The sequence below is a fragment of the Ambystoma mexicanum genome, chromosome 5p (genome assembly GCF_040938575.1).
Source record: "Ambystoma mexicanum isolate Mex_15411 chromosome 5p, UKY_AmexF1_1, whole genome shotgun sequence".
Lineage (NCBI taxonomy): Eukaryota > Metazoa > Chordata > Amphibia > Caudata > Ambystomatidae > Ambystoma > Ambystoma mexicanum.
In genome coordinates, this window is record NC_090930.1 from 1,109,741,999 (window position 1) to 1,109,769,590 (window position 27,592).

At 49.6% G+C, this 27,592-nt stretch overlaps 1 protein-coding gene across 2 annotated transcripts in view; it reads left to right on the forward strand.

The window, feature by feature from the left end:
* The window catches only part of DEK (DEK proto-oncogene), a 557,420-nt gene that overhangs the window by 157,907 nt on the left and 371,921 nt on the right, over positions 1-27,592 (forward strand). For both annotated transcript variants that reach the window (XM_069613584.1, XM_069613585.1), the window contains exon 5: positions 26,113-26,207. In XM_069613584.1, the coding sequence (XP_069469685.1) occupies positions 26,113-26,207 (95 nt within the window). The remainder of the gene's footprint in view (positions 1-26,112; positions 26,208-27,592) is intronic.

Consider the following 27,592-nt stretch of genomic DNA (forward strand, 5'->3'; position numbering starts at 1 on the left):
ATTCCGGTAGTCTCCCAACTTCATATGCTTCGTTAATCATTTCCAGCAGTGGGGGAGAATCTCTGCTTTATATGCCTAATAAAATTCGCTTGGGAGTCCGTCCCCGGGGTTTTACACGTGGGCAGCTGCCTTACCACTTAGCACTGAAAGCTTTCCTGCCGTTTGTCCGGGGGAACGAATGTCCTGATGACAACACGGCCATGCATTACCTCTACAAGAGGTGTAAGCACCTTCCCTCTGTGCAGCAAGGTAATGCAGCTCTGGTTCTGGACAATTCAAGAAGGAGTCTCAACAGTGGTTCATCTGGCCGGAGAGGAGAAAATGGCAGCAGACGGTCTGAGCAGACAGGGCGCAGTCTCCCAATAGTGGGACCTAGTTCAGTAAGTCCTTCAAGAGATCTTTGCCCTTTGGTGAACCCAACAGGTGGACCTGTTCGTGACTGGTGCCAACTGGAAGTGCGAAAGGTACTGTTCAGAAATTCCCTTGAGTGCTATGAGATGCGTTTGTCGTGGATTGGTTGTTCCCGCTTCTGTACACGTTTCCTTCGATCCCTGTCATTCCTCAAGTTCTCAGGAGGTTATGGCTGTTAGGGACCCGCATGATCCTCATTGCTCCGGATTGGGCCAGACGGGCGTGGTACCTGGACCTTCTAGACATGTCAATCTGTCCTCCAATATGCCTTCCCCAAAGAGTATCCTCTCTTGTGAGAGGAAGGTCAGGTTCTCCATCCAGAGGTCAAGACTCTCCACCTTCGTGTGTTTTCTGAACGGTTGAGATATAAGGATTGGGACCTTCCGGATGACATGATGGAGGTGTTGCTTTTGGCCAGCTGTAAGTTTTGCGACTGGTGCATGTTAGGAAGAATTCTCAAATGTGCGAATTCCCTTAACCTTGGAGACCCCCCCCTGCAACTTTGCTGGATTTTGAGGACTTGATTTTTTTTTTAACCCGGAGTGTGCATTTTTTCCCCACGCTCTCGTATTTTGATGTGTTTTACTCTTGTGTTCTTTGATTGTGGAGTTTTAGACCACTCCATAGGCATCGTATTTTCATGTCACACTGCACCCTCTGTGCAGTGAGACAGGCCTTTCAGGCTGTCCCAAGATTTCAATAACTTCTCTGGGAAACTGTTTTGCAGAGAAAGTAAAGTGAAATTGACTTTTTCAAATTCCTTGTCCCAGCACACCCGATCATACAATAGTGTTGGAGGGGTTACTTGGTATCCCCTATGTCTAGAAACTCATGTAGCAGTCAAATGCTAGCCTTTCCTCTCGAAATGGCTGGTGGCAGTGGTTCTACAACGAACTACCATGATTTTTCCCGACTATTAACACCAGTAGCATTAAATTGCGGGAGCCATGTTTTTCAAGATTGTGTCTGAGCCCCTTTCTTTAAACATGTCCCAGTCTTTTTTGCGCCTTTCTTTTCCTTTTTGGAAAGGTCCTTCTAGAGTTTCTTTGCGCGCCAAACTAGGTTTGGTCCCTTTGTTCCTATGCCTTTGGCGGGCTTCAGGACTGAAGACCGCCTCTGCCGCCTAGAGTGTCTGGGGTGGGTAGAAGTGAGGAAGGTGCCTGAAACTCCCTGTGCTTGGTCTCCTAAGTGACCCAAATGCACTCTGGCATGATTGGCTGGCTAGCTGGCAAGGACAGCCACCCTGTTGGGTGAGTGCCAGCTAGGCTGGAATGAATGGGAGAAAACTGTTTAAAAGGAGTCTCCTGACTTGGAAGGCAGTCAACAATTGGAACGAACGAAAGAACTGAAGGCGAGCCGGAAGAGGACGTCTGCCGCAACTCCTGGACTGTTTTGTCCGGTGAAGCCCTGCTGCAGGTCCGAATTGCCAAGTTAATATAGACGGAGAAGGCCTTCAAGGACTTCTTCTCCTTCTCCCTTTTTTGAATTGGTCGGACCAATCCACTAGTAAGCACCCTGGATACCTTTCTCGGAGCTGGTTGTAGTTTACTCAGAGTGCTGCAGGAAACCGAACTGCCAGGGGAGAAGGACACCAGTTTGTGCTTGGCAACAGCTAATGGAATCAAAGATTTGCCATTTTGCCAGCTTTGTGACCTTTCGCAGTGCAGGAGCCCCCCTGACGTCCTCTCTTGTCCCCACGACTGAGGCTCGGGAACAGCAGTATCTGCAGGAACTGCCAGGAACAGTCTTCAGCTGCATCTTTTTCCTCAAAATAAGGTACTGTGAAAACCCGACCGAGAATTTACCTCACTGCGAAAGTGCGTTAAACTTTGGGAACTTGCAGGCCTAGTCAGCTTGTGACTAGACATATAAAACGGCTATAAACTACTTCTGAGAACCCTGGCAAAGACTTTTCCGTTTAACTACCAGAACCGTTTTTACTGATACAAGACACTAGCCCATTGACTTTGGCCTACCTATTGCATTGGACCAACTCCTCTAGTGAACGCAAACTATTTTCACTGTTTTAGAATAACTCTGTTAGTTTTATCTTATGCCTTTTTGCTCCTACTTCAAATGCTCTGCTATTTTCAAAGTAGTTTAAACGTCACAGAATCGGATAGTGTGAAGTACTGTAGTATATTTTTGTGATTGGTTGCCTCCTTTTAATGATTTCTGATTGTGTAATAAGTGTTTTACCAAGAAACCTTGAGTATGGGTCTATTTGAATACTTGTGATTGTAGACCTCTGTGTAACATCATTACAGCTCACATTCCCTCTTGAGATCAGCCTGGCTGCTCGGCTCGCTACCAAAAACTGTGGTACAAACTTTACCAAAGGTTGGTTTTGATTACACCTGTAATCGTAGTGGTCCAAGAGGGTACTGCATACAAACTTTGCCTAACAGTGCAAAGGAAAGAATGTTAATCCTTTTCAGTGCTCAATTCCGTAGGTTCTTACTTTCTTAGGTCCACAGGGGTCTTAGTTGGGAACCACTAAAGGTTACCTGGCAGCGCGCTCTCTTTAAGCGCTCGTCCGAGGAATGCTCTTATTTTAAGATTCTGCTGATCACTCAGTTTCTGAAAGGGCTCACAAACGTGTTCCCGCTCTTGCCGTTTCAGGTGCTGGTCTGGGACCTTAATTTGGTCTTAAAGTTTCTGATTGGTGCTCCGTTTGAACCTTGGCACTCTTGGCCATTGAGATTGCTGACATTTATTTTTTCTTGGTTGCAGTTACCTCTGCTCGAAGAGTGAGCGAGTTGCAGGCACTTTCTTCTAAAACCATTTACTTTGTTCCACAAGGACAGGGTTGTATTGATTACATCCTTCCTACCTAAGGTAGTGTCTGACCTTCATTTAAGTCAGAAGGTGGTGCTCCTTGCCTTCTATACTCCTCTGGATCCTAGTAAGGACGAGGAGAGACTCCATAGGTTGGATCCTAGGATGGCATTGAGCTTTTACCCACTAGGATGTCCAGGGTCGGAGTGGACGACCAGCTCTTTGTGGGGTATACTGGACACTGATATTAGGCCAGGCCGTTTCTAAGCAGACCTTGTCTAGGTGGATCCTCATTATTTGGAATGCTACAGGTTGGCTAGCAAGGACCCTCCTGAGGGCTTGCAGACTCATTCCACCAGTAAATACCTGTGATGCTGCAACATGGTCATCCATGCACACGTTAAGCATTATTCCCTGGATACTGCTCATGCTCTGGATGTTGCCTTTGGTAAGGCAGTGCTTTACTCTGCCATTTAATTGAGTATGTCTACATTCTTCTGCCTCCTCCAATCATGGATACGGCTTTAGGAGTCTGTCATAGATGAGGCATAGGTTGGACACAATCTAGTCGAAGAAAAAGTTATTTACTGTTGGGGAGAATTCTCAATGTGCAAATTCCCTTCACCTTGGAGACCCCCAGCAACTTTGCTGGATTTTGAGGACTTGATTGTTAAATCGCGGGACTCGTGTTTTTCAAGATGGCGTCTGAGCCTTCTTTGTTTGAACAGGTCCCGGTCTTCTTTTGTGGCCATTTCTTTGTGGAAATATCCTTGCAGAGTTTTGCTCTGCACGCCAACCCTAGTTTGGTCCCTTTGTTCCTTTGCCTTTGGCGGGCTTCAGAAGTGAAGACCTCCTCTGGTTCCCTGGTGTCTAGGATGGGCAGGAAGTGAAGGAGATGCCCCAAACCTCCTTGTGCTTAGTCTCCTAGGAGACCCAAAGACACTCTGTGGTGATTGGCGGACTGTCCAGCAAGGACAGCCACCATGCTGGGTGAGTGACAGCTAGGCTGGAATGAATGGGAGAGAACTGACTAAAAGGCAAGTCTCTTGGCTTGGAAGGCAGTCGACCACTGGAACGAACGAAAGAACCAAAGACTAGCTTGAAGAGGACGGCTGCTGCAACTCCTGGACCGTTGGTTTTACCAGTGAAGCCCTGCTGCAGGTCCAAATCACAAAGTTCATTTTGACGGAGAAGCCCTGCAAGGACGACTTCTCCCTTGAGTTGGTGGGACCAATAAACTCGACACTAAGCCACCTGGATACCAATCTCGGAGCTGGTTGTATTTTCCTCATCGTGCTGCAGGAAAAAGAATAACCAGGGAGTTGGACACCAGCTTGTGTGCTTGACTACAGCCACTGGAATTGAATTGCGAGTTGCCAGCTGTTTGACCAGTCTCGGTGCATGAGTCCCCAACGCCATCCTCTTGTCCCCACGACTGAGGCCCATAAACAGTGAGATCTGCAGGAACAGAGGTCATCAGCTGCATACTTTTCTTTTTTGTAAAGGCACTGTAAAACCAGACTGAGTACACTAGCCTCTCGCTGTGAAAGTGCTTGAAAATTTCCCAACTCACAAGCCTAATCGACTTGTGACCCAACATGATTCTTCTTGCTACAAACTATTCCTACGAACTTTTGCAGAGACTTTTCCATTTATCTACCAGAATTGCTTTATCCTATCCAAGACTTTAGCCCATTGACTTTGGCCTAGACTATTGAATTGATTCTTCTGGTGAACTCTAAATATTTGCATTGTCTAAGAATAACTGTAACCTTTCAAGTTCTAATCTTTGCCTTTTACTCCTTGAAAAGTATTTCTGAAAGTGTGTGATATATAATTGCTTCCTTATGAATGTCTTATAACCGACAGATAAATGAATAAGTATTTATTTGAACACTTGTGATTGTAGACCTCTGTGTAACATTACAGCTCACGTTCCCTCCTCGTATGAGCATGGATGCCCTTCTCTGCTACCAAAACTGTGTAGTACAGACTTGTACCAAAGGTTGGTTTTGCTTACACCTGTAGTCCTAGTTGTGTGTATTGGTCCCTGAGGGTACTGCATACAAACTTCGCCTAACACTTACCAACAGGTTACATTCATGTGACTTAATGTTCCTTCAATGTATTCCTCATCGCCCTCCCAGCCTACCCCTCTCGAATTTCCCATGCCATTACAGCTCTTGTTCAAACAAGGCTAAGTGCAGTCAATGCTGTTTTTATAGGCACGGGTGCCACACGTTGTGAGGTGGGTTTGGAGCGGGGGTGGGGAACGAGAACGGAGGCTACGGGTGCTGTGCATGCTACTTATAACCTCTGATGAAGTCACCCTCGACTGAAGCCTTCGAGGGACATCGCCCTGACGACATGAACGCAGGGCGCCCTATGCCGAAAAAATTCCAAAGCAGCACAGCTGTGGACATTACATGTCATAGATTAATACTTTGGAGGACCACACAGCCGAAAGAATGTTGCCAGTTGGTAAGTAACTTGTTTTACTCAAGGTTTCTTGATTAAACCATTATTAATTTGTCAGTTGAATAAGCCTTAGAAGGGAGCAATATAGTCACACAAATATACTTCGAAATGCACTTAGTTTCTCTAAATCAGCAATAGTCATTTGGGTTGGCACAGATTCTTCCTACACCCTGAAGTGACCTAAATATGAGACACTGTGGACATCTGGTACTTTTAGATCAATACTGAGGTTGATGTTAAAAGAAGTTGAGGGAATACAACAATGGTTAACAAATATTCTTAAGCAGTTACTTTTAAAACCCTCCAATGCAAAGTAAATTGACACTTTCCTGGCGAATGGCAAAGAACAAAGTGAGTCTTTCAGGGAGCCATGGCAGCCAGTGTTGAGCAAAAGTCTAGGTGAACTGAAGCACTTTTTGCAGGTAGGTAAAATGTCTTGCACAATGTTTTTTCATTTGTTTAAAAATGAAATAACTGTAGGGCCACATGCTGGGAGGGTTGAGGGGCAAAGCTGCAAGCAACTCTGCAAAGCAACCAAGACCAATCTCGACTGAGAACAAGCAAGGCTACACAAGAGGTAAGTCGTCCTAGTTTAAAGTACCTTTGGTTAGAAGAAAAAACTGCTTCCAGCTGGCTTCTGTTCTGTATAGGTCTCCAGATCCTGTGTTCCCGGGCCTCAGTTGTGGGGACAAGAGGGAGGACGTCTGGGGACTCCTGCACTACGAATGTTAAGTCAACGGTAGCAATGGGAAAATGTCTGATCAGCAGCACTTCGCAGTTTCAGCTCCTTGCGACTCTTGCAAAAAGCATCACTGTGGTTCTCAGATGCCTTAATGGACTTTCCCCAGCATGGGGTCTGGCATGGATTCACATGCTCATGAATATTCCCCGTCGTCAGGCTGGGAATCCTCGGTAAAGAAAAAACCAGTATCAGTTTCGTTTCTGATCTGTCTTTCGCAGTAACAACCAATCACTGGTCTCTGCGTCATACTGACCACAGCCAATGACTGCCCTCTACCTAAGCACCGCCTCTGGCAGCCATCTTCAGATTTTTACCGCACGTTCATGTGTTGGGATCCTCGTGCTATTGCTCTCGAGCGTTAGTGCTAATTTTTCTCAAAAACTTCGTTTTTTCGGTCAAAAGAGCCTCAAGCCCCACCGACTCTCCATCCGATCAACGGGGACCCGTGTCGGATTCGTCTGCGCCCCTCAAGGGTGAAGATTTCGTCGAGCTACGCTTTTGGAGGACTCCAGAAGTTTCTCAGGCCCGGACATGGCCCAGGAGAAGGGAAGCTCGACGCCCGGAAAGCTGTTCAGGATCTGTCCTGGATGCCAGCTGCAGAACGTCTTTAAGGAGGACGAACACTCCTTTTGTCTCTACTGCTTACATGAGGACAAGACTCACGTGGAGAAGGACTGTGCGTTTTGGGGCAATATGTCGGAGCGGACCATGAAGGACCGCCATCAACGTCTCGCCAACAGGCTGGAAGGGAAGAGCCCATCGGGCGAGAAGAGGAGGAAGAAATCCAAGCGGTCTTCTAAGACCTTTGAGGACGCCCCGGCGACGGGGGTCCAACACAAGGCCAAGCACCGCGAGTCCGCTGGCACCGGGAGCGCCGAACGGTCGGGCTCTACGGGCGCCAGGCAGGGCGCACCCTCCCCGGCACCTTCAGCCACGAGCCAACGCTCTGGGTCGGGTAAGAGGAAGGGCGAGCACCCGGCGGAGCTCCTGGAGAGGCCCCGGTCGAGCTCGAAGGCCCCATCGGAGGGGGAGCGAGGCAGTGTCCCCCCCTCAAGGATAAGGCGGTGAGCGCACCTAAGGTGGTGAAGGCCTTAATCCATCCGGCCAAGCCCTCTATCGAAACAGTCGCGGCGGCCCTGGCTCAGCCTGTGGAGGCTACACCAGTGGTGGCGACCTCGGGGCTCAGTCTCCCTGCCACCTCGGAGGGAGTCCTCTTTTGTGCCCATCGATAGGACCCCCATGAAACCCCCGGCGGGGAAGAAAAAGGGGGGGGGGGGCAGGGCGTCGTCGTAGATTCGGCCTCAACCTCAGAGGAAGAGCTGATTGAGGTCTTAAGCCACGGCCTTGGCGTGGAAGAAGACCGGCCCGTCGGGATGGATCCCGACGCAGGTGACGACATTGTCGAGGGTGCCGACGGGGCTCCTGATCGCCCGTCTGATTCCCCTCTGCCAGTGCCGCAAGACAACTCGTCGGCCATTTTGTTGGCTATACAGTCCTTATGTCCAGAGAGAAGGACGAGACTACCGTTGCCGACGGAGGAACCTCTCCCGTCGGGGGATCCTGAACCGGGACCTTCTGGTGCTCCCCCGCCCAAGAAAAGGATTCACCATCTACCTCCTTTTCAGCCGTCGCGCCCCGTCCAGCCCTCCTCCCCGTCCACCCGAGGGGATGATACGGGGACTGACACGGCAGCGACGGGTACGGACGACGAGGTATACGACGAGGATCTACCGTCGTCACCTCCCACCAGGGTTTCTCCGCCCGACGAGATTGGATCGTTCCACTCCATGATAGCCAGGGCATCCGAGCTTTTCCAACTCTGCCCTGAGGAGAAGAAAAAGGAAGGATTCCTTTATCAACGGCGCGAGGCCAAGAGGAAGACGGTCCTCGCGGTGCCTCTACTGGACGACATTTGGGATGAGGGCCTCGCCCTCCTCAAGAACCCTTCCACGACGCCGGCTAGAAGAGACCGGTACGAGAAGTACCGGGTCCCGGACGCGGCCCCCCTGTGCCTCCGGGCGCAGCCTACCCCGGTCTCCGCGGCGGCCAGGAAGAAAGGGGGGGGGGGGTGCGGCCTCCACATCGACTTCCCCACGGGACGGTGAGGGAAACAAATTGGACGCTATGGGACGCAGGGTCATCAACGCCTTGGCTATCGTGGCCCTGTACACGACAGGGAGCTATGGTACATACTGGCTCCCCTGCTGGACTTCCTACCAGACGACAAGAGGGCGGATGCCCTAGAGATCCTACAGGAAGGCGAGGTGGCGTCGGACCACGCCATCACTATTGCGACGGACATCGCCGACACTGGGTTTCGCCAGTTGGGCAACGGCGTGTGCCTTAGGCGGCGTGGATGGCTTAAGGCTACGGACTTCCGTCAAGACGTACAGACCAGAGTACTGGACATGCCGTTCGATGGGAACAACCTGTTCAGGCCATTAAAACGGACACTGAGACGGCCCGGGCCCTTGGGGTCCTGCAGCAACGACGGACGCCCTTTCGGAGCAGCGAAGGCAAGGGCGCCTCCAAAGGTTCCGGCGGCGGTTTCTCCACCTACCGTCAAGCGGCCCGCTCGTCGTCTCAGGAGGCCTACAGAGGACGAGGCAAGTCTGGCGGCCCCCGCCGTCGTCAAGGCGGCAAAGCCTTGTCGAAACAGGATTGAACCGGCCGTGGGGTCGGGCCCCCACCGAAGCACCCCGGTGGGAGGCCGGCTGGCGAGCTTAGTCAGCGTGTGGGAGTCCATCTCCACCGACCGTTGGGTGCTTGACGCCTTAGCCCGGGGCCACGCGCTCGAGTTTCAAAGAAGGTGCCCGCGCGTCCCCTCCCCGTGGCCAGGAAAGAGCTTCACGTCCCTCAGTTTTCCTGGAGGTAAAGGCGATGCTCAGGAAGGGCGTCATCGAACTCGTCCCAAAGAGGCTTTGGGGCTCCGGAGTTTACTCGAGATACTTCCTCGTGAAGAAGACGGGAGGATGGCGCCCCATCCTAGACCTGCGACGTCTGAACAAGTTCATCAGGGCGCAGAAGTTTCGGATGGTCACCCTCCAGCACGTCCTGGGTGTAAAGACCGGTGGGGGGGTCTGTACTTCCGCTCTCTATATGGTAGAGGAGAGGCACAGAGGACCCCAGCCAAGATTCTCTAATACGGTAGCTATGGACGAGCAATCAAGGCCTAGCTTCTCAGGAGGTGATGCAGGCTGGTTCTTAAGTACAGTGTATCCCCAAGCCCCCACAAAGGAATGTCCACACACTGTATTACTGAAAACAGTCTTTATATAATTAATATTCAAGGGTTATGTACACTTATCACAACACCGCACTTTGTGCTCAGGAAACCCAATAATGATAAATATCTACAATTCTAAAGTGGTACCACTAATATTAGACCTCATAACAGTGCATTCACAATACTGTAGCAATGGCACGCAGATCAATAAGCAGGAAACCAGCAAATAGAGAGAGGAGAGATAACAGGGTTGAAACAATAGGCAGAATACTGGCCCCTACCACTGGACACAGTTCTGTGTGGAGATCCCCCCACCTGGGCAACCTGTAAAATAAAGAGATATAACACAAGCCCAGTCCATATATTGTTCAACAGTCTTATTCTCTCCTACAATGTTTTTACCCCCCCAATGTACCTGGTGGAGTCGAGTTCTTCGAAGAGGCGTCGACAGATCCTTCTTGAATGACCCCCTTTAAAGCAGGAGTCACGGATCGTCGAGAGGCGTCGAGAAACGTCGAAGACCTCGGGGTTCGGCGACGGGGAATCGACGGCCCTTCTTGAATGCCTTCCCTTTCAAGCGGGAGGCACGGGGCGTCGAACGTCCGTCGACAAACGAGGTAGAACGATGTCGAAGAGGCGGCAGCTTCGTCCGAGCGGTGCTCGTCGGCGTCGGGGCGTCGGCGTCCTGCAAGGCGGAGGTGTGCGGGGCACCTCGATGACAATAGTTCTGGACCGCAAAGATTGTAGAGACGGGAGCCCAGCAAGGGCGTCGAGTCGCTCGAGTCTTTGGGATCGTGAGGTGGCGGGAAACCCACCGGCGGATTCTCCTCTGCGCGTTGGTCGTCCTCGACTTTCTCCGGCAGGGCAAAAGCGGTCGACGGTGCGGACGAGGGAGTCCTTCGAGTCAAATGTTCTTAGGCAAGGAGCGGACGGCTCCGGTCGTCGGCGGCTCGGCGTCAAGTGGTTCCCCCGGCTGGGCAACACAACTTCGACGGGCCTCCAGCGGTTGCACAGACCTGCGAACCCTGGTCGACGGCAAGGGACTTCGACAGCGTCGATGTCCGGGTGCTTTACTTCGGTCTCCTCGGCAGTCCCCTTCTCCGGTCGGCAGCCTTTCGATGGTCTGGCGTCCAGGGAGCTTCGGCGAAGATTCAGCGGTGCTCGATGGTCCCTCGGAGCACGGGAAGAGGGCGCCTTACCAGGTCCTCTCTCGGGTCAGTCCTCGACGATTTCGACAACCTTCAGTTCCGTCGAAGCAAATGCCACAGCAAGTCTTCTTCTTCCAGCTGGACGTCGAGGATCAGCAAATCCAGTTACTCTTGAGTGGAGACTCAGCTTCTGAATGCTTCTGAACAATTTCCAGTGGTGAGAGGTCCCCAGATATACTATTCTGTCTCTCATCCACACTGCTGGCACACACACAGCAGCCAATCACACAGAAGGGCATTCATGCAGTCAGTCAACCAATCAGGCACACAGTGCATTCAGGCCACACTCCTCCCTTTCAGACACTCACAACAAGGAATGTGGATTGGGACAAGTACCCAGCCATTCAACACTACACACTGCATTCAGGCCAGTTTCGGGCAGGGCTGTCTCAGTCTTTGTCTCTCATGCCAGAAACCAGACAACCACAACAAGGAGTGTATATTGGTCATACACTCCATTCACCCAGGTCCCACCCACAGGAGGTACCCACAACATAGTCACTGGGAAGGCTCCAGTCAGTCTAGCTGGGCCTTCACAACAACACCATATATGGAACTTCCACCCAACAGCCAGTCAGGGGGAAGGGACAGAGTCAGGGCTTCCCAGGACTTTGGGAAAAACAAGATAACAGGCAATAGAAAGCAAGAGGCCACAGGGGCCATCTTGTTTCCTATCAGGAATCAACTGATTCCAATGGCAGGGCCTGGGTATCCCAAAATGGAGGACACCCAGAGCACCTGTCAAATTCAGCATGGAGCTGCCACCAGCCCATACCCTGCTCTGTGGGCCACCCACAGGTGCCCAAAAACATACACTAGGGGCACAGGGTTGTACCCCTACCCATGGGTGCCATAAGGGTATCCCATGGGTCTGTTCACCAAACCAAAAGAGAGCTGCACTGCCAGGAGTCCCTCATGGACTCCTGGGCAGAAAACATGACAGAACACACGGTAAAAACAGAAAAAGGACAAGGATTCAGAGGCCCCGTCCCTCAGATGCATTTCCGGCATCACACTGGGGCAGCTGGAGGAAGGAGACTTCCTGTCGTCGTTGGATTTGGAGGATGCCTACTTCCACATTCCCGTCCTAAAGGGGCACTGAATATTCCTCAGGTTTGTGGTCCAAGGGCGTCACTACCAGTTCAAAGCCCTCCCCTTCGGACTACGGTCGGCACCCAGGGTATTCACCAAGTGCCTCGCACCGGTGGCGGCGCAGCTGCGCCGCGAGGGGATCCATGTCTACCCCTACCTGGACGACTGGCTCATCCGAGCCAAGACGAGGGAGCTCGCCGTGGCTCACACGGCAAGGACCGTCCAACTTCTCACGGACCTGGGATTCTCCGTGAACTACGCCAAGTCCCACCTGGTACCCGTGCAAAACGCACTGTTTTTGGGAGCGAAGCTCGACAGTGTCCCTTCTGGCCTCCCCGTCGGAGGAAAGGACCAGGTCCATCCTGGGCAAGGTACAGCGGATGTTGGTTTCCGACGCGGCCAAAGTGAGGTCCATCAAGTCCCTCCTCGGAATGTCTTCTTGCATCTACCTCATTCCCATGTGCAGGCTCCGGATGCGCCCGTTGCAGGAGTTCCTGGACGCGCGCTGGATCCAAACGACGGGCGGCTTCGAGGAGAGGATCACACTCGACGAGAGTTTCCGCCGAGCGGTCCGGTGGTGGGGCACCCGCGCGCATCTGACGGCGGGCATGGACTTCCAGACCCCAGACCACCAGGAAACGGTGACCGCGGATGCCTCCCTGGAAGGGTGGGGAGCGCGCACCGAAAATCTGCACGCGAGAGGCCTCTGGCTCCCGACGGAGAAGTCCCTCCATATCAACGTCCTGGAGCTCCGTGCAGTGTTCTGGGCCCTCAGGTCCTTCCTTCCGTCTTTCAAGGGCAAGGTGGTGAGGATCTTCACCGACAACACCACCATGTTTTACATCAGGAAACAGGGCGGAACCAGGTCCCCAGCACTGTCCAAGGAGGCGCAGGACCTGTGGCATTGGGCAGTCGCCCAAATGATGTTTCTGGTGCCGTTTCATCTGGCAGGGATAAAAAACACCATCGCCGACTCACTCAGCAGGGAGCTGCGCTCGTGGCACGAGTGGGAACTACGGCAGGATCTAGTGGATCGCCTCTTCCGACGGTGGGGCACACCCCAGATCGACCTGTTCGCGACGGCGACGAACTCCAAGTGCCGGAGGTTCGCCAGCAGGTTTCCCCAGGCGAGGAGCATGGGCGATGCTTTCTCGTTCCCCTGGGAGGGCCTGTTCCTCTACGCGTTCCCTCCTTTGCCACTGTTAATCCGGCTCGTCAACCAGCTCAAGAGGTCACGGTGCAGGATGATCCTCGTCGCACCTGCGTGGCCGAGGCAGATATGGTTCCCGGACCTTCTGGACTTGTCAGCGTCCCCGCCAATCAAGCTGCCGGTGGACGCGGATCTACTCTCCAGGGAAGGAGGCGCCATCCTCCACCACGACCCGAAATCGCTGAACTTGCAGGCCTGGCTCCTGCAGCGCTAGAGTTTGGAGGATACGACATACCGGCCGACTGCAGAGAGGTTCTTGCAAAGGCCAGGGCGTCCTCGACTCTTAAATGCTATTGACACAAATGGAAGAGGTTCTGTCTGGTGCCACGCACAGAAGATTAACCCTCTACGGATTACGGCTCCCCAGGTACTGCCGTACCTGCTGACGCTGGCCAAAGATGGACTGGCACACGCGTCCATCAAGATTCATCTTGCTGCGATCTCCCGATACACCAGAACCACGGGCCGGTCGTCCCTGTGGTCTCATCGTCTGGTGAAAGAGTTCATGAAGGGACTGTTCAGATCGTTCCCGCCGGTGAAGGCGCCGGCCCCGGCGTGGGAGCTCAACGTGGTGCTGACCAAGCTCATGGGACCTCCGTTCGAGCCTCTGCACTCGGCACGTTGAAGTTTCTGTCGTGGAAAACAGCGTTTCTTGTGGCCATCACCTCCGCACGACGGGTGGGAGAGATCCAGGCCCTTTCCTGCAAGGCCCCGTACTTGACTTTTCACGACACGGGGGTAGTGCTCAGGACGCACCCCTCCTTCATGCCCAAGGTACCGTCGGACTTCCATCTCAACGAACCCTTGGTGTTGCCTGTGTTCTTCCCGTCGCCTTCGTCGCCGGCTGAGAGGACTTTGCACTCGCTGGATGTGGCTAGAGCGCTGAAGTTCTACGTGGACCGCACGAAGTGTTTTTGGAAGACGTCACAACTATTTGTGAACTTTGGACCTGTCAATCAGGGGAAGGCTCTCTCGAAGGCTTCCATTTCCAGATGGCTCTCCGGCTGTATCATGTACTGTCATCGGTTGGCAAACCGACCGCTGCCTGGCCGTCCGAGAGCCCATTCCACCAGAGCGATAGCAGCTACCACGGTGTTCCTTTCTGGTGTGCCCCTGCTGGACATATGCAGGGCTGCTACATGGAGGTCGACGCACACCTTCACGAAATTCTACTGCGTCGACCGGGATTCCAGGGAGGAGTCCAGGGTCGGCCAAGCAGTGCTGCGCAACCTGTTCGCCTGAGGTGAGCCTGGTGAGGAGGTAAGATGCTTAATGTTGAGTTTGATGTAATGCTTAATGTTGAGCCTTTGCCACCTCCCGTGGTTGTGCATGTGTGTACTGCTATGTATTCTTTATTCATGAGCATGTGAATCCATGCCAGACCCCATGCTGGAGAAGGAACAAGTTACTTACCTGTAACTGTTGTTCTCCAGCATGGGTCTGGCATGGATTCACATGCGAACCCTCCCGCCTACCCCTCTGCGGCTCTTCACTTGGTCATACTGCCACTTCATGTGCTTCCAAATCTGAAGATGGCTGCCAGAGGCGGTGCTTAGGTAGAGGGCAGTCATTGGCTGTGGTCAGTATGACGCAGAGACCAGTGATTGGTTGTTACTGCGAAAGACAGATCAGAAACGAAACTGATACTGGTTTTTTCTTTACCGAGGATTCCTAGCCTGACGACGGGGAATATTCATGAGCATGTGAATCCATGCCAGACCCATGCTGGAGAACAACAGTTACAGGTAAGTAACTTGTTCCTTGTCACTGGGTCATAGTTCATAAGATTGGAGATTTTTCGGTCAAGAGTTCAGAGATAAAGCATGGTAAGGATCTTGGGTGGTGTGCTTCTCTGGTATCTTATGATCATTACCTTCAAGATGAGCTTGTTAAGTGGTATATTTCAGGGGGGCTGATCGTCTGGTGAGGGGAATAGCTCATGAACTATTGCGTTCCGTGATGTGATAGCTGTGGCGCTTTCTCTCCAAGCCTTTCTCAGCGCTTCACACCAGACTCCTGTTTCTGCCTTGGTACACCTTTTCAGGTCTTTCCACCAGGTTTCCACGTTTGGTCCATCTTTGGCTTTCCACATCGCAATCCGATGTTTGGCCAGTGCCCACGCTATGGCAAACATCCTTTTCATTGCCCTATTTTTGTCCGTGTAACTGTATAGTTCTAGGAGGCATGCTTCTATAGTAAAGTCTCGGCCATTAACCCCATTCTCCCGTAGTCATATTCCTCGCCAGAACGTCGGGATCATTGGGCAGTGTCATCATGTGTCATAACATGTGCTTTTTCTGTTTAAGACTCTCCATAGTGTATTTTAAAATGTATCCTCTTTGACATCCTTTTGGCAATAAGGGCCTATTGTTGCTGGGTTGCCCTATTGGGCTCCCCTTTTAACTTTCTCCGGCTACCTTTGTGAGAACTACAGTTCCCAAGGGTAGGAAGAATCTTTGGATCCCTATACATTTTAAGTGAGACAGCACCCCCACCTTATGTGGAGTGCTGTGGAGATATCGAGTGTCTTTCTCATTTTAAATGTAACATTTATGTTGCAAGACAAACTTGCCTTTAATGGCTGCTGGCAGTGAACCTTTTTATTAATTTGGTGCACCTTTACCGTGCGCTGTTTGCACAGCCCAGGTAAAGGCACCCGCGGGTGCTCATTTTACCAAAATGGCCCATATCTTTTTGGCATTATAGGGTTTCTTGTCCTTTCTTGCTCCTTGCCCTGACCTCCAGGTCAGAAAAATACTTTGATATATTTATCTTTGGCGGGAGTCCTGTGGACTCCCCTACCAGGCGCCAGACTTTCGGTTAAGGCAGAAAGCGAGGGAGGAGTCCAAAACTCTGCAGCCCTTTGTCTTCCAGCCTGACTGTTAGAATCCAGTTCAAACTGGAAGGTTGGTTGTCCTGAAAGGACTGCCAAACCCCAAGTTGGAATGTTGCAAGGTTGTTTGGCTGGGTTACTGCATAAATCTGATCCTGGAAGCTCTAGAGGTAGTCCACCACTGAACGAAAAACTGAAGAGGATGATGAGAAACTCATCTGAAACAATTTCCAGCGACCGGAGAGCCTGCTGTGTAACTGGAGCCTGCTGGTAACCTTCCTTCCAATCAACCCAGAGACTCCTAAATCTACAATCCTGACCCAGAGCCTGGTGAGACCCACTAGATTCAAGAAGACCTGCATTATGAGCCATCCCATGTTTTGCTGCAACCTTTCGGGTCTGCAATACCCCAATACCCAGGGACCTTGAGCCATCTGGCGTTGCACGGTCTACCGAATCTCGCTGAAACTTCGTGCACATTCTGAGGCACGCTTGAAGTCTGAGTGCTGGACATTGGAAACGGTGAGACTCTGACCAGCAATAACCTGTCTTCTCCAGCATGGGGTCTTGCATGGATTCACATGCTCAAGAATATTCCCTGTCATGCTGGGAATACTCAGGAAAAAAACTGTATATAATTTCTGAATTGTCTTTCTTCTAACAACCAATCACTGAGCTCTGGGTCATTCTGCCCCAGCCAATGACTGCCCTCTACCTAAGCCCCTCCTATGGTAGCCATCTTCAGAGTTTTACCACGCGTTCGTGTTGGGTGTCCTCGTGCTTCGCGCTCAAGCTTTTATTTTTCTGCGTTTTTGTTTCTCCAAGAGTTTTACTCTGATAATGGGGATCTGTTTTTCAGACTTTTCAGCGCACCTCAAGGGCAAATTTCGTCGAGTTTCTTCATGGAGGCTTCCAGAAGATTCTTCAAGGCCTACACCTTGTGGATCATGGCAGACGAGAAGGAAAGGAGGAATCCTATTTTTGAGCTTTGCACGGACTGTTGTCTGGGGAATGTTTATATGGACGATAAACATTCCCAATGCCTTTACTGCCTGCTCCCGACGCATAAGGAGGAAGATTGTGCATTTTGTTTTGTTGCTGCAAGCTCTCGACTCGCACAATGAAGGATTAGTGTAGACCACTGAAGGAATGGCTATAGGCCTAGGATTCTGCACTGGGTGGGTCCCAGGAGTGTGGGGTCCCAGCAGCATGCCTCTTCCGGATGCGGGAATGCTGAGCAGGCTTCTATGTTTTTTGAGGGAGCACTCTGCAAGTCCACTGACCCCGGGTGCGCTGTTGTGACCAGGGTGCGTCAGACATCTCCAGCGACTTCAGTCACCAATCAGCACTCGGGACCCTTGCATGAAGCCTTCTGTGTCGATCCTTGCTGAAAAAGCCCATCCAGAATCTGGTTGTTAGGCAGAAACCTGTGCAGTTACCTTAGGTTAGGGATCACTGCAAAAGATGTAAGACTACAGGTGTTTGGCAGTAAACCCACTTGGTAGCAGTCTGTACCACACAGATTCACTTGGTAGCTGTGGCTGAGCAGTCACTCTTCCCTCAAGAAGAGTTAGGCAGTATTTAGAGTATACGCAATAGGTACAGAGATGCAGTAGCACAAGCAAACACTGACCAGAGCTTGGGTGTAAAAGTATATAATTATTTAAAGACACTTGTAAATTACACTAGCAACAAAGAGGTAAGTAAATTCAGCACACAGTCACTATTATATATGTACAACCCTAATTACTAATTAGACAAGTCTTAATGAGAAACACCACTTATTTTCAGACAGAGGTGAGCGCTTAACATAAGATGGCACTCTAAGTTATTAAAAAAGGGAGGGGAAAAAGGCAGTTATGGAAGCACACAAATTTCAATACTTTTACAAAGAACCACAGTAAGGCAGGATAGGCAGAGTTCTACTAGAGAGCAAGGAAGTCAATTGCAAGGCCCACTCTTGGAGAGAGCAAGCAGAAGGGGTCCAGGTTCCCACAGTGGGGTTATGCCCAAAGAGTCTTGTAGATAGTTCGCGCACAAAGAATGAAATTAAAGTCAGGAAAAGTTAGCTAGGTTGTCCAAGGCCAGCAAGTCGAGGCTTTACTGTCATCCCGAACGATCTATCGCAAGGGAAGCCAGGCGGGACACAGTACCTTAAGTGTTAAGGAAGCTCCAGCGGTGGCAGTTGTTCCTGGCAGCGGGTGCAAGTCGGTGTTTCGTCCAGAGGAAGAGGTCTCGCCATGGAGGAAAGATGAAGGTTGTTGCACTGCCAGGGAAGAAACCAGCCGCGGAGTTCTTCGGTTAAAAGGTACCTTCTCTTCGCGGTAGTGGTAAGCCGTGGTATTCCGGTTGCCGGGTGCTTGGCACGGGAAAGGCGGCCACGAGATGCTCCAGTAAGGTGAAAAGGCAAAACTGGTTACCCCCACCAGTCAAAGGAAGAAGACTCTCCGGACTGGAGATCTGTCGTCGGGAAGTGGTGAGACAGTTCAGCAGGGCTCCACCGGTGGTGTCGTTGCAGGTCGGCTCAGCTTCTCCCTCCTCGGATTCTTAGGTCCTGTGGCGACATCTGAAGTTCCAGTCCCCAAAGCCCTGCTTTTATGCAGCAAACCCCCCTTCATTCAGCCTAGCTGTCAATCAAACATGCTAAGTGGTGAGCCGGCCGGCTCACCACTTGGGCCAATCACACGAGTGCGACTTGAGTTGCCAAGGTAACTCAGTCCAGGGTGCCTAAACCCCCTCCCACACCCCCTGTGGTACAGAGTGGCACCACTTTTGGAGGCTTCTGTGGAGAAGCATTCAAAAAGTGGCACAAAGGGCTTGACTTGGGTTGGAGTCACAGAAGAGAACACAAATGCCATTTTAGAATCGTTCTGGCAAAAAAATACCAACTGGTGAATTCATATTAATTAAATAAACCAGCGGTATGTTCGAGGCTATAAGAAATAAATAAAGTTGGTAGCCTCGAACAATGGGAAAATCCCATAGATATATTCGCAGTCGAATATAAAAAGTAGTATCCACTGCCACCAGCCAAAACTCTATCAGGGGGGATGGAGACGTGCCCCCTCGAACAGACCCTGGGGCAATCGAATTGCCCCGACCAGTACGTCCACAATATGATTGTTTTTACTGGTTTCTGTTCATACTTTGGGACTAGTAAAGCCAATGGTGACTTTACATGCCCTGGGAGACAGTAGTCAGTCCCAGGGTATGGAGTCTATGTTTGGGGGTCGCTACGACACCCCTGGGTTACGGCATGGAGGGTGCTGTGTAACCGACATCAAGAACATTTGAGGCCCTATGGAGTAAAAGACCCCATAGCCCATGAAACACATGGAAATACAAAGGAACACCTCAAATCATGTCTAAGAGTGGGAGTAAAAGTCTCACTCTTAGCAGGAGAAAAAAAATAAACCCCAAAAAATCCAGCAAAGCTGCTGGGGGGACTCACTAGGTTTGGGAAATTGGTCTTTACATAGAATTCTCCCTAACACTGGTCTTCTGTCCTCCTGTCAAGGAATGCATTCCTGGGTTTTTGGCTGCAGATCCTGAAGTCCCTCCTTTGGCATACTCTTCTGTACGAAGTAGTCCATGTAAACAAAACCTTGTTTAGAGCCTGCCCTGTGATTCCTGCTGCAAAAGTCCTTCCAGAGTCTTGTCAATCTTCTTGGTAAATTAATTCAACATCTGGGTTTTTGGCTGCGACTCCTGAAGTCTTATTGCTGGAACTATCTTCACTGAAAAGGTACTGTGCTGGCTTGGGTATTCACTTAAGCCTGTGATTCTTGTGTATCCTTGTGGTGGGGGTGTGCTGGGGAGGCCACCCATCCAGTTCACCCAGACTCTCTACTGGACTCCTCATAGGGGGTCTTCTGTGAAGCCCCTGGACTCTCAACTAACTTTTAAAGTGAACTACTTGTTTGCCCAGTCTAGTCTTCCTCTGGAACTCTTGACTTTACCTGCAACATAGCCTTTTCTAGCCCTGACTACTGCTGGCCCATAGACCACTAGGGTCCATCTTCTGCTTCTGAGAGAAGGCCTGTACTCGAATTGAGAATGGTTGGATAATTTAAGGGGTCTGCCTTTTACAGTAAAACAAGTGTTGAAGTATACTTACAACAAAGTTAGTTGTCAACTTTAAACTCGTAGAGGGAATAGTTAACAGTTATTAGTTTAGCTATGTTCTGCCATGCTGAAAAGTGTATACATAGGATTTACTTACATTGAATAAGCTGTGACTTAATCTCGAAGTCTTGTTTTCCTTAGAAACTGGCTCGCCATTCTAGCTGAAAGTAGGCTGAAGGTTAAGTAACTCACCTGTGAATTGGGTCCCCGCTTCCCAAAAGTAATACTGTTGGTTTCACTTTTATTCCTGTTAGGATAATTGTACGAGTGTCCCCAGTTGGGTATTGCTTCCCCTGTACACAATAAGACTGCTTAGGTTATACTTGGCTTTTAGGTTGCCGGTAACTCCTTACAAAAGTATAGATGTTTTGCTTACCTTTGAGTTAGCTGTGTGCCAATCTCCAATAAGTTAGAAAGTTCTTGCTTGTCTGGGCGTCACTTAACTGAAAAGAAGCTATTATGGTATATTGCACCAAAAGATTTACTTATCTTCAGTATAACTTATCTCAAAAGAAGTTAGTTTTTACTGTTCTTAGAATAAGTGTCACTGTTCTGCAAAGTATTTTGTCGTTTGTGATTTCTTGCTGAGCATCACTGAACAACTGTTGGGGTCTACTACCCTTGAATTACTCTGTGATCGAAAAGTAATGATTCATGTGACTTCCCTAGAGCTCCTGTTTAGGTGTTCCAAATACGGTTATATGCTTTGGCCTGTGTGCCTTCAAGCATAGTGGTGTGTTTTTTTATAAAGGTGTTTGACTAGTACTTGGCCCAAGACCTGACCTATATATATTTATAATAAACCTTTATTTTGTATAATATTCCTGGTTGTCAGTGTTTCTGTTGTAATCTTGGTGTACTACAAGTTCAATGTACTTTCCTACAGCCCTCTTTCCCATCTAAGCTATGCCTGGCTGCTCTGTCTACACTACCATGAACTCTGGTGTTACAGCCTTATACTAAGAGTGGAGTCTTGTACTGTCTCAGTTTGTTAAGCACTTAGTTGGACTTCTGAAAAACGGCCTTAACAAAAGGCCATTCCCCTCCTCAAAGGATTACATGGTGACATTGGTTATGAAAGATGCATACTTCATTCTACAATGTTCCCAGGCCATCAAATACCCGTTTCAAAATAGATTAAACATGTGCAATTCAAAGTTCTTCCGTTTGGAATTGACTCCATAGCTAGTGTATACACCAAGGTGCTTGTGGTTTGTACTGCACACCTCTGTCGCAAAGAAATCCTAGTTTATCTATAGCTAGACAACTGGCTAACGAGGATTTTTCCAGGCAAGAATTATGCTTTTCCTTGAATTTCAACTCTAGCAGCAACCGTTAAACAAACATTCTCAATCTGCATTTCCCACAAAACTAGAGACTAAATGCATGTAGTCTTTTCTCATGTGTATAGCCTTAACGTACTTCTGGTAGGAACACCCCCAGTGACCGAAGTCCAGGAAATTCTAAGCGGCTTAAAGTGCGTGTGCATTTGCCCAAGATTAGGTATTACGGGGCCATGCTACGCGTCAGTAAGCAACCCAAAAGCCAAGCATGTGGCTGGGTGTTGAGGGAAGTCATGGTAGAGCGCTAGTGCAAGAGACTCGTTGTGTGACAAGCTAGACAAACTGTTGGTGTAGGCTGTCACTTTATTCTAATGGCAGATCTTTTGTGGCAAGTCTGGTGTAAGACGAAGCTGTTGCGTGTCCAGGTAGAACGAATTTCAGTCGTGGGTGGCTGCATTTTAACGTGTATGGATAGCTGTGCCTGTGGCAGATGTCACCGCCGTTTATGCGAACCTTCAGCTCAGATGGAGCTTATTTTATCTGCCAACAGGAGGGGGGTCGGGGTTGGCAATCCTTTCAGGACAGCCAGCATCCCAGTTTGAACTGGAATCTCTCTGGCTTTTAGACAAGGGCTGCAGAGTTTTGGACTCCTCCCTCACTTTCTGCCTTCAGACACACTGGATCCTGGGTGGGCAGTAGTCTGCAGGACTCCTGCCAAAGGTGAAAATCGCACAAAGGAATTTCCCACCTGGGATGTCATGGCAAGGAACAAGAAAGGACAAGGAACACTAAAATGGTCAAAGACCAGGCTCATTTTGGTAAAATAAGCACCCATGGGTGCATTTACCCTGGCTCTGCAAATATCCCGCGGTAAAGGTGCACCGAATAAATGAAAAGGTTCACTGCCTTCAGCCATTAAAGGTAAGTTTGTCTAACATAAATGTTTCCCTTTCTCATTTTAAATGCATCTCCCCAGCACTCCACATAAGGTGGGGGGAGGGGGGTGGTGCTGGTCTCACCTTATGAAATGTCCAAGGATCCTTTCTAACCTTAGTTCTCACTAGGTTAGCCAGAGAAAGTTAAACCCAGCAGCAATAGGTACTTATTGCCAAACAGTTGCTGATGAGAACTTTTCAGACTATGGCGAGTCTTACAAATGACACATAGAGGAAAAGATCCTGCGAGTGTGGAAAAAAAGTTCCCATTCACCCAGGTGGATGTCAAAAAATAGGTGTCCAGTAACAAGTGTTGAGGGGGCTTGCATGGGATGGTGATTTCACACACAAATATAACAGTCTGCATGAAATGAGTGCACTTTTCTTTAAAGATTTCCTTTCTACAGCCCAACAGATCCTTGTCATTTTATATTTGGACTATGTAGGAAATGTTTAGTGTAACATTGCACAAAACTTTAATTGGGAGCGTGGATTTTTAAGACTTTTCTTTTAGGGTTGCAAAATGTAGATTTCATTTTATCCATGAGGTTTGGCATGGATTCACAGGCTCATGAATGTTCCCTGTTGTCAGGCTGGGAATCCTCAGTAAAAGAACTGTTTCACTTACAAAATGTTTCTCCTCTAAACAAATCACTGAACTCTGGGCCATACAGCCCCCGCCAATAACTGCCCTCTTCCCTAAGCCCCTCCTGGCAGCACTCTTCAGATTGTTAGCGCACGCTTCAGTGTTGGAGTCCTCGCATTCACTCTGCGAGCTACTTCTACCTTTTCTCGTGTTTTCAACGGAAAAGGGTTTTATTTTTGTTCGGAAGAAGTCGGTGCTCCATCTGCCAACAGGGAATCGGTTGTCTGGGAATTTCAGCTCCCCTCAGGGCAAATTTTGAGATTCCAGAAGCCAATCGGGCCTACCGCGACCTCCGACCAATGACAGAAGAGAAGGAAGATCCCTCTTAAAGTCCTGCACCAAGTACGGGCTAAGGAATGTTTGTTGAGGACCATCACCTGCAATGCCTCTGTGTGCATCCAGACCACAAGGAAGGAGAATGCGAGTTATGACTCGGGTTCTCCAAGAAGACAAAGTATAGGCAAAGTAGACTGACAGCGTAGGCCTCTGCCCCGTGCTCCAAGCAAGGTCATGCCTCGCACAAGACTGGCTGGAGGGTGCCTTGTCCGCTGGGGCCCAAGAACTGCAAGTCCGGGGTCACTGCAGAAGCAGGTCATGCGGTGGACAGACCGCGATCAAGATCACCCTCCGCCTCCATTGCCAGCTGGCAATCAAGCTCCTCAAAATAAATCATCCAACCCGGCTAACCTGTGGGAGAAACCAGAGAAGGCCCAATCGCCGCAGGTTAAGACTTTGTTGACGATAGAGCTAGTAGTGGATGCTCTCACCAAGGTTAATAAGGGAGCTGACCCTGGGAAGGTAGCCCCCGGAGTGCAGCAGGGATCCTTGCCCCTGAGGCACGACACCGCTGCAGTGATTTTGGCAAAGTCTGCTGGCACGCTAATGAAGGGGACATGTCTCAGGACATGGTTCCAGCCCCCCAGGGTGGAAAAAGGGGTTGGGCGGTGGGGGATCGAGGGCGAGGAGGCCCGGATCAGTCTCAGCCGGTGTCCCAAACCATGGAAGTTTCTGCCATGAGGAGGACCTGCAGTCCTTGCACACGTTCCACGAGGACATGGAAAAGGACTGTACGGGCCTAGTGTTCCAATCACTCCAGCCCTGCGGAGGGATGAGTCTCTGGACATCTTATCGACCAGCCAAACCTTGGAGTTGGCGATCAAGACTAAGATGTCACAGGGCCCTGTATCGATGGTGCCCCGATGAACAGCCAGCGAAGAAGAGGAAGCGTCATCCGACGCCCCATTTCAGCCTCCCCGTCAAGCCACTGCTCCAGCGGACCCTGACACGGGGGTGGATACACGACAGACTAGGCTATTGTCGCAATGGGCGGTGGGTCTCAGCAGCCTAGGGTGTCCCACTGGATGAGATGTGGTTCCATTCCATGATTGCCAGGGCCTCTGAACTTTTCTAGCTTGTGCCTGAAAAACCAGGAACGATGCTTTCTTTTACCAGAGGCGCGAGGCCAAGAGGATGACAATCATGGCAGTAACCCTTCTGGCCGACTTGTGGTAGGAGGGCTTGGCCCTCTTGAAGAACCCTTGCACGGCTCCAGTCAAACTGGATAGGCTGGACTGGGTACCAGAATCATCAGCTAAGTGACTGAGGTTGCAACCATCGCCAGATTTGGTGGTTTCGGCAGTCATGAGGAAACGGTTGGCTAACCCGTCGTCTGTCCCTCAAGACAGCTCTGGGAAGATGGACACAAAGCGAAGTAAGGGGTTTTGCACCGCAGAGTCCACCATAAAGGCGGCCAACAAGCTTTTTCTGTCAGATACATGGAGGCAACCATCCTGCTGCTGACGGATCTATGATTCTCCATCTATCCAAAGTCCTGCTTGACACCATCGCAGAACGCGCTGTTCCTGGGAGCCACTCTTATTTCGTGTCCATCCTGGCGTCACCCTTGTAGGAGAGGGTAGCGGCCATTCAAGGACAGGTGCAGCGGCTGTTGTCTATGAAGACTGCACGGTGCAAACCAAGTCGTTTCTACCTCGTATTTGCCAGTTACAGATGAGACCTTCAGGAGTTCTTGGACACTTGCTGGATACTGTTGTCTGGATACTTTGCAGACAAGATCCTGCCCGATAAGGAGTTGGTGATGGTGGGGTGTCTAAAGTGGGGGGGGGGGGACAGGCAGGCATTCAAACCTATGCATCAGACCTCCCAAATTATTCGTGGAAAATAGCTTTCCTTGTGGCCATCACCTCTGCCAGGAGGGTAGGTGAGATCCAGGCCCTATCCTGGAAACAGCCATACCTGACTTTTCCACAAATTGAGGGTGAGGTGAATGCACCCCTTTTATGCCCAAGGTTCCATCAGAATTCCACCTCAAGCCTTCAGTCATCGGTTGGCGAACCGACTACTGCCCGGCTGTCAGAGCCCACGCCACCATAGCAATCGCCTCGACTGCGTTGCTGTCTGGTGTGCCACTGCGGGACATCTGCAGGGCGGTTACTTTGGAGGTCCACGCACACCTTCACAAGATTGTAGTGCACTGATAGGAATTGTAGGGAGGAGTCCAGAGTGGGCCAAGCAGTGCTACACAACTTGTTCACTTGAGGTGAGTCTGTTCCAGAGGTAAGAGTTGATTGCTTCTGTTGCGCCTTGCCACCTCCTGTGTTTGTGTAATGTTGTACTGCTATGCATTCGTTAATTATGAGCATATGAATCCATGCAAGAACCCATGCTGTAAAAGGAACAAGTTACTTATCTGTAACAACTTTTCTCCAGCATGGGTCTGGCATGGATTAACATGCAAGCCCTCCCTCTGTCCCCTCTGTGCCTTGGCCGTACTGCCACTTTACGTGCTTACCAAATCTGTAGATGGCTGCCGGAGGAGGGGCTTGGAGAGAGGACTGCCATTGGATGGGGGCAGGATGGCCCAGAGGACAGTGATTGGTTTCAAGGAGAAATACAGTTGGTGAGTTTTTTTTTTTACCAAGATTCCCAGCCTGACAAGGGGGAATATTCATGAGCATGTAAATCCATGCCAGACCTATGCTGGAGAATAGTTGCAGGCAAGTCATTTGTTCCTTCTCCTACCATATTGTTTTAAAGTATTTCTTTGTAAAATGGTAACAAACGTCCAGGTGCTTTAATTTGTCAGGGAAAGCTTAATGGTCCTTTTTCTCTCCATTTTTCATAGATCCATTTTCTGAAGAAGAACATTTCCCAGTTCAGTGGTTTTCCATTTGAAAAAGACAGCGACCACTATAAAAAGAAAGAAGAGATGCTTAAAAAGTATGTTTTCCTCATAAATATGTATTTATGAAGGTTAATTTCCTGTAATCTATATCCTAAAATATTTGGTGGTCAGTTGGTTCAGTTGTTGAAAGCACTTGTGTTTTGCGTAAATGGTCTCTGGTGTATTGTGCCAATCTTGCAAGTAGCCAGTCTCCCATTGGCTGCCTGCTCATTTTATTTTCAAGTAAAATATTTTCTGAAAAATGTAATGGCAAAAGGAGCCTCCTTGTGCACTCTAGTTAAATTATGTGATTGTTGGTGCATCATTTTCCAGCGTTGGCCTGTACGTAGATTCATGTTCTTTCAATATTTTCCCTGTCTTGAGAATCCCATGTTATCTGTGGTTAGCCTTTAAAAGACATCACTTGGACAATGCAGATCCCCAACTCTTATTATAGGCCTCTACTGCTCAAGGTACTGGTAGGTGGGAGAGCAGCCAAGCTTATCTTATGGAGGGAGAGAGGGCTGTAGGAGGTTGCAAAGAACTTGTAGCATACATAGATAAAGAAACGTAGACACTAGATCTATAAAATGTATGGTGTATTCTATATACACATGTAAAGATGCATCTTTAGATGAGTACTATAATAAATAGCAACCATAATACAAAACCAAGCACTCATTCACATATTGTAAAGACTTGTGCGATTAATACAATTCACGGATAAGTACACCACCACTATTTAATAGCTTATGGTTACTGCATAGAATGGGATCAACAATTCAAAGGTTAGTAAGAATTCCGCAATAAGTTTCAGAATGGCCTTGTCCCATTCAAAGCAAGTAAATACTTTAGTTACGGGTTGCACATAAGCAGGTAAGCGCACTTCAGAGCTTACTTTTCAAAACACTGGAAATAATTCCAAGGTCACTTTCTAGAAGAGTGAAACAATAGAAATGTTAACTTGTGTATACTGTTGGAGAATTTTCAGTTTCTGTGCTAATTGCCTTTAACCTTAGACACCCAGCACTTTTGCTGGAATCTGGCATCTTTTTTATTTTTAGAGTGTGGAGCATTTTGCCACTCGTGTTTTCTCTGACTGGATCTTTTGTTAAATGGATTCTGGTAAACTCCATAGGCATCTGCTTTTTTGCATAGTGACACACAGCAACCTCTGTCCTTTGGACTTCTCAATGTTTAAATGCATGTTCCTGTGTGAACTACAGGCCCTAAGAACAGCGATAGCTTTTCTTACCTTATCTTTTTCTTTTGTGGGCCCAATACACACCACCACATAGTAACTCCTTATCTCACTTCTCATGCAACTTTCTGTTAAACGCGCTTGAAGGGCTGGTGGCAGTGGTTATCTTTTTACTACCTTTTTGTGTAGGCTACTAGCAGGCTGGTTCTCCAGCATTGGGTCTGGCATGATTTACATGCT